The 7,299-nt window shown below is 39.1% G+C and overlaps 1 protein-coding gene across 1 annotated transcript; it reads right to left on the bottom strand.

Moving 5' to 3' along the window:
- Positions 1-2,038: 2,038 nt before the first annotated feature.
- Positions 2,039-7,016, bottom strand: IFNG (interferon gamma). The gene is made up of 4 exons (XM_025926583.2): positions 6,812-7,016; positions 5,550-5,618; positions 5,269-5,454; positions 2,039-2,773 (listed from the first exon to the last, which is right to left on the bottom strand). The coding sequence occupies exons 1-4, from the start codon at positions 6,923-6,925 to the stop codon at positions 2,639-2,641; spliced, it is 504 nt and encodes a 167-aa protein (XP_025782368.1). The 5' UTR covers positions 6,926-7,016; the 3' UTR covers positions 2,039-2,638.
- Between the last annotated feature and the right edge of the window lie 283 nt (positions 7,017-7,299).

Below are 7,299 nucleotides of genomic sequence, written 5' to 3'. Positions count from 1 at the left end.
AAAAAACTTTAAACAAATAGTTAAAACTTCTCCAACTTCTCACCATCACATTTAACCACTTGCTAACATTAGCAACCACATAATCTACCTTCTAACCTATTAATAATGATAAACTTTCTATGCACCTGCTTAAAGCCAATTCCTCCTGTGTCCGCAGTTGACCTCTCTTATATACTCATGAAGCCACTCTGCCATTCTCCCCATCTCTCCTACATCATCTATTATTTTTTCCATAGTTAGATTATTTCCATTAATACATAAACATGCTGTTTCTTCTCCCATCAAAAGCAACAACCAAAAAATGTACAACTTCTTTTCATCTCCCATATCTTGACAACTACCTTTTTCTTTGCTCTTCTTCCAGCAAAACTTCTAAGAAGATTTATCCATATTTGTTGTCTCTAGTGTCTCTCTTAATCCTATTGCAATCAGGCTTTCAATCTTACCCTACATCAGAATTGCTCTTGTCCAATATCTCCGTGTTGCTAAATCCAGGGGTCACTTCTCAGCTTCATCTAAATAGACCTATCTACACTTGACACAGTTTATTCCTGAAACCCTTTCTTCACTTGGCTTTCAGCGTGTCTCTCTCACTTTTTAGGTTGTCCTCTTACTTCACTGGCCATTTCTTTTCAGTCTCCCTTGCTGAGCTCTCCTTAGTCTCTCTCTCTCTCTCTCTCTCTCTCTCTCTTTTTCTAATGTTTATTTATTTTTGAGAGAGAGAGACGGGGCATGAGCAGGGGAGGGGCAGAGAGAGACACACACACACAATCCGAAGCAGACTCCAGGCTCTGAGCTGTCAGCACAGAGCTGATGCAGGGCTCAAACTCATGAACCGCTAGATCATGACCTGAGCTGAAATCGGACACTTAACAAACTGAGCCACCAGGCACCCCTCTCCTTAGCCTCTTAATGATGGCATGCCTGGAGACTCAATCCTTGAGCTCCTTCTCTTCACTCTGTAAACTCATGAACTTCACAAGTTCACCTGGTATTAGGTCTTTAAATACCTTCTATATGCCTCAGCTCCCAAATGTATATCAACTGTCCAGACTTCTCTCTCAACTCCAGGCAGATCTAGCCTTTTCTCTTATCATGCAAGACAAATCTCCATGTTAGAGCCTTTGTAAGGATATTCCCCTTGCCTGGAATCTGAATGGCTACCTCCCTTGCCTCTTACAAGTGCTTCCTCAAAGTCATCTCTTCAATGAAGCCAACTCTAACCACTCCATTTAACCCGTTAGCCCACCCACTCAGCTGTAATTAAAGTTTTCCCACTTCCCCCATCCTGCCGTACCCTTTTTGCACAGCACCTAACACCTTCTAATATAGTATGCAATTTACTAACATATTATGTATTTGGTTTATGATCTGTCTCCGCCTTGCTAAATTTGAAATTCTTCAAGGGCAGGAATTTTTGTCTGTTTTGTTCATGATGGTAACTTAAGTCTCTAGAACATCACCAGACCCATAGTAGTTGCTCCAATAAATATTTCTTGAGTGAAAGAATGAACTTTCACCACAGGATTATGAGAAAGGCCCAATTATTCTTCTTTCCCACATAAGGAAACTGGTGCTTAGAATTCATTAAAAGTCACACGACTTGTAATGGCAGAACCAAGATTCCAATCCAGACCCCTCGCCTTAGAGCTCACACTCACTATTCCATAGCCGGTGGTGTTTGCCCAAGGTGGACAGCGGAGATGGGGGAGACCTAGATAAAGGATGCCGTCGGGAGTTGACGAAGGTGTAGAAATAAATCTTTGTGTGCCAAGCTAAACAATTTGGACTACTTTCCATGGCAGAAGCTCCAAAGTAAATGGTAATGTAATTAAATTCTATTTTGGAAAGATAACTCAAATAGCTGCCACATGGAACAGTGGAAACCAACAAATTGCCAGTGGAGAGAAACACCACATTTGGGGCTAAACTCAACTCTAAGGTTTCCACAGCTAAAAAATGACTTTCTTCCTACTAACTCCTTAGAGTATAGCTCATTTACCCCAGTCCTCACTTAGACAAAGTCTGACACAGCATGAAGAGTTATGAAATTATACTTTATTCATATATATTAAATATTCATAAACTAAACAAATTAATTACTTTCCATTTGGGTACAGTCATAGTTGTCAGTGATATTCTGAAACACCAGGCATGAAAAGAAATGCTATTTTCTTAATCAGGAGACAAGTCATATCGCCTGACACATTCAAGTGCTGTCTGACATGCCGTTAGAGCAGTGGCTCATAACACAGACATGTTCCCAAATAGGCAGCGACTGGATGGCATCATTTCATTCATAAGTGTTCATTGTATCATCAGGTGAAATAAATGCACAACCCACAGAGTCTTATTTAAATTGGCTGCCTAGTTGGTCCCTGAGATTTAGCCTTGAAATCACATAATCTTGCCTAGTTAGTCAGGAAGAAGGGGAGAGGGCTGAGTGAAATAGTCACAAGATACAGGAATTATAAATAATATATATATTAATAGTCACTTTAATTACATAAAAGTTGCTATTATAAATACTTTGATTGATGAGTCTAAAAATATATTCTTCATATAAATAATGTAAAATATTAAATATTAATAAATAGATTTAGATTTAAAAATTCAAATATTGTAGGCAGGATGACCATTATTTCGATGCTCTACGGCCTCGAAACAGATTCTGACTCCTTTTCCGCTTCCTCAGGTTAGATCTTGGTGAGAGATCATTCATCACTTTGAAGAGTTCATTTATTGCTTTGCGCTGGACCTGCAGATCATTCACCTGTTGGAAAAGAAAGCAGCAAAATTAATATCAGGCATACAAGCCATCAGGATATTCTGCTATTACTATCAGGAAAATGGAATTACTCCTTCAAAAAAAATGATTTTCATTGTCAATTTATTACCTTAATATACAATGATGGTTTCTTCACTTAAGACTAAAACTGTAATTAAATTGCCAGTTGTGCTGTAATATGATGGGGTACATGACACATCCTTAAATTTACTGCTAGAGAATTCCCGAAATTATATAGCGAAAAGAGCCTTGAGGTGGAGTGATAAGAAATGTGGGTTTGGATCATGTGTGTGCAATAACTGTGACTTTGAACCAGTCACTTAACCTCTCTGAACCTCTGTTTTCTCAACGAAACAATGAGGAGATTATTTCAATCACCTCTAGGCTCTCTACCGATTCTACCCACCTTGGACTTTAATTAGTCTTTGATTAATCAAATAAGTTACTATAGGTCAATGGTCCTCACCTTTGGCATGTAGTAGAACAACCTGGAGACCTAATGAAGAACTCAGAGACCCAGATACATGAAGTCAGAGAAGACCCAGGAAGTTGTGTGGTCCCTCTGTTACTCACCAAAGTTTGAGAACCATGAATACAGGTTCAGTACTTTGCAAACACCAAGTCTAGGACAGATGAATACTGTAATGTTTCATCTCCCCCAAATTAGCTCAGTCTCATCACTTCCACAATGGGATTAAAAATAGACACTAATCATATTTACATGGCAGTCATCAATGACTGGTATGAACGTTTAAAATTAGGAATTGCAGCAAATTTCCCTGCACCTTTCTATCCCGGCAAACTGAACTATTTCCTTACTCTAACCTACAGGACCATTTAGGTGAATTCATGTTTAATAAAATAGGGAGCATTTACTTTCATCTTGGCTCTGCCACGATTTTTCTTTCTAATACTGGAAACACTATGGCCACCTTGCTACATTTCTGAGAATAACTAGGGGGATCTAGGCTTCAGAACTAATTATTAAAAAACATAGCATTCTTAAATATGTTAGCAATGGAGCAAGAGGATGCAATTGTTGACAGCTCACTCAAAATCGCCCATCATGAAGCAGGAGGCTTGGAGCTTCCGGGAAGGACGGGACCCACAGATTTTGTTTCAAGGCCCAGTTACAGCAGAGTAGAAAAAAGTTTCTGTGAGCTGCGTTTGCAAGTGATAAATTTTACTTTCCGGTGTTCAAAGTATCACCAAGAAACTAAGAGATTCACCCAGGACTGAACAGTAAGCCAGGGGCAGCACTGGGTCAGGAATGAGGACTTTTTCAGGCTCTAGCATGTGGCCGGAGGAGATCCACTGAACATTGGAAAACACTGTCAGTGGACAAGAGTAATGGTCTGATAATGTTCCAAACCACTTTTGTACCACCTTGAGACTAGAGAGATCCTGAAGAACAAGCACTTATCTGAGAGGGCTTATCTGAGAGAAGTGAGAGGCAGGCCCAGGAAGAGTGACAGCTGCCAAATCCTGAGAGGGTAAGTCATCACCGGACCCCTCCCTTTCTCATTCACATCTATTACATCAAAGCCACACCCAGAGGAATCAGGAGGCCTTTGTCTCCTAGATAAAATTTTGGAAAATGTGATTCATCTTTATGCTTCAAAGTTATCTTTCAGCTTCTAGAAGCCATAACTTTAAGACTCAAGACAATTTCGTCAGGTAAGGCTTGGGAACTGACGGAGGTCTCCAGCTGAGACGGTTTAGCATCCAAAAGTTGATAGAACAATTTTTTCATAAGGTATAAATTCTATTTTCTTCTCTGAAAACAAAAACACTTTCTTACCGCTACTTGGGCTGCACAATATGAGGGGTTGACCAGAGCCTGGCAGGGGAATGCACCTAGTGCCTTTTCAAAGGCCATAGTTTTTGCTATCTCATTCCCTTTTTTATATCCATGTGATTATACAGTTTTAGAGCAAAGGAGACCATAGAAATTAGAGTGAGCCCAAAAGGCTCTCTCTAGAATGAGGAAAGTGAGCACCAGTCAGGCCTGTGAGTCATCTGAAGTCACGTGGTTCCTTGGTGGCCAAGCTGGGAGGAGGGCACAAATCTTCTCCATTCCCACCCCCTACTCCCCACTGCACTCTCCATTAAGACCTGCAGCCTCCCAGCCAAAGCAAGAGAATTTCCCTCACACAAAAAAAGGGGCGATGAGAGAAGTGCTTCCCAATACTCCCCTCAACTCCTTCACTGTTTCCTCCTCACTGGATTTGTCCGTTCACCTGCCTTTGCACTACAGAGACAATGCCAACATTTCCCCAAATCACAAAATTAAATGATTTCTGTACAGGCTTAGCAAAATTACCCCAAAGCACAAATGGAATTACTAAGGAGGAGTTTGGACCATGGGTTCATTTCACAGTTTTACCGACTGTACCCAGTAGCTGATCAGCTTTCTGGAAATTAGGTATTTTGCAAGATCCTCTCTAATGAAACCAAAGAAAGAATTAAGATCAACTCACAGGGATTTGAATCAGCTTGAGGAAGTCATCCCGTTTACTGGAGCTGGTATTTAACAACTTATCAAGCATGTCTTCCTTGATGGTGTCCATGCTCCTTTGAATGCGCTGGTCATCATCTTTCAGATTTTCAAACATTTTCAGGTAGAAGGAGACAATTTGGCTTTGAATTATTGTTTTATCACTCTCCTTGGAAGAAAATATCACAAAGAGAGGTCGATGTGAATTTATGCATCAGAAAATAAGCAACAAGAAAATCAGCCAAATGGAAATACCCAGCCTACCTCTTTCCAGTTCTTCAAAATGTCTACAAAAAGCGACCCACCATCTGCTACATCTGGATTACTTGCATTCTAAAAAAAGAAAGAAACATGGTTTACAATTAGTCCATTAATTTCCCTAAAACTGCACTTCAAGTTTTAGTGCTGACAATATTCGCTGATTTTCTTTTCAACACTATTAAAGCTGTTGTGTTGGATATAACCAAAGACCATCATGCTATTTTAGCTTTCTTATTTTCTAGTATACTCTTAATCTGCAATATTACAAATAAACTCAAGAAGGCCAGTGATACTTCAATTATCCCAAATAATTATAGTAAGGAAAAGAAAGTATTTTCAAGCCTAGTTAAAAAAAAAAAAAATTCAGCCAAATCATATCACTATAAAATACTGCCCTCCTATGGTACTGGTCTTCATAACATCTACCTGTGCCCTCCTATGTGGTATTATGTCAGCTTTAAAAGATAGTTCCAAATGTGTGTGTGTGAGAGAGAGATTTGATTTGATGATGTGAGAATAAATAGCCTGTGAATGCTTGAATATTAAGTATACCAGCTACAGTTATAATAGCTACATTTTGGACCAATAGCAAAATTTTTGAAATGCAAAAACTATTTTAATTAACCATAAATAAAATTTTAAAAAGCTCATAAAACAAAATGAAAACCTTTTTAATAGGAGCCAGATTATAACTCCTACAAAATCTCAGCGAGTGACTGAGTTGAAGAATAATTCCTAGATCATCTAGATGCGGCAGTAGAACTTTGAAACCATTTTTTGGAGCAAAACACTTGTAATCTGTTTTTAAGCCCGAACTTAAGGACCTCACATTCTTTCATTAATTATGTCAGATTACCATTCTTCATGCTAACCCTGACCTTCCATTGCTACCGTCATTCCTGATTTTCAGCATACTCTGATCATCTAGATGGCTAGTCATTGTTTCAATAGGCACACTATCCAACATCGCAATCCAATAGATTCTCACCACAAAATTATCGACATCACTGTCCTTTATACCCATATTATTCCCATCTTCTGGAAGATTGATGAATGCCCCCTAAATCTCTATAGCAAGTTGAGCAGAGGGTAAAAACAACATCTAGATCATGTAGTTAAACAATGCCTCTGGTAAACAGGCAACATTACACCAAGTCTCCTCAAGATGACTATGGCCTAGAGATGGCAGTCTATCATAGACACAACTCCAAGTCAACATGCATTCATCTCAACCACAGCGAGTGTTACTAAAAAGTCATACTTACAAAATATCCCTTTAGCTCTTCTATTTCTTTAAAAAACATGGCCTGACAGTAATAACCAGAAGAACACAAAATTATGCAAAGCTGAAAAGCGAAAATAAAACTTGTGTAATTCATCGTTTCGGAGAGTTAGGCCGAAGTAGTTGAAATCAGTAGCTCCGGGATGAAGTTGATCAGGTCCGAAGGATTTAGCCGATCTTTCTTTTCTAATAGCCGACCAGCTGACAATCAGAAAAATGTACTACATCTCCTTTTGCTGCTGGTATTTATACCTAGCTGAAGTCCTCAGGATTACGTATTTTCACAAGTTTTTTTTTTTTTTTTTTCAGATGAGATGGTGACAGATAGGCAGAGATGCTAGTTTGTATTAATAACTATGGTTTTGTGGCATTTTGGTGTTGTAGTTAGAGTTTCCTTTCAACTCCCTGGGTCTTTTGACGATGAGACAGACCCATTATGCCCACCTGTACCATTCTTGTGGGATCCTTTGA

The sequence above is a fragment of the Puma concolor genome, chromosome B4 (genome assembly GCF_028749965.1).
Source record: "Puma concolor isolate L17-30 chromosome B4, mPumCon1.1.hap2, whole genome shotgun sequence".
Classification (NCBI taxonomy): Eukaryota; Metazoa; Chordata; class Mammalia; order Carnivora; family Felidae; genus Puma; species Puma concolor.
This window is presented reverse-complemented; position numbering and strand designations above follow the sequence as displayed.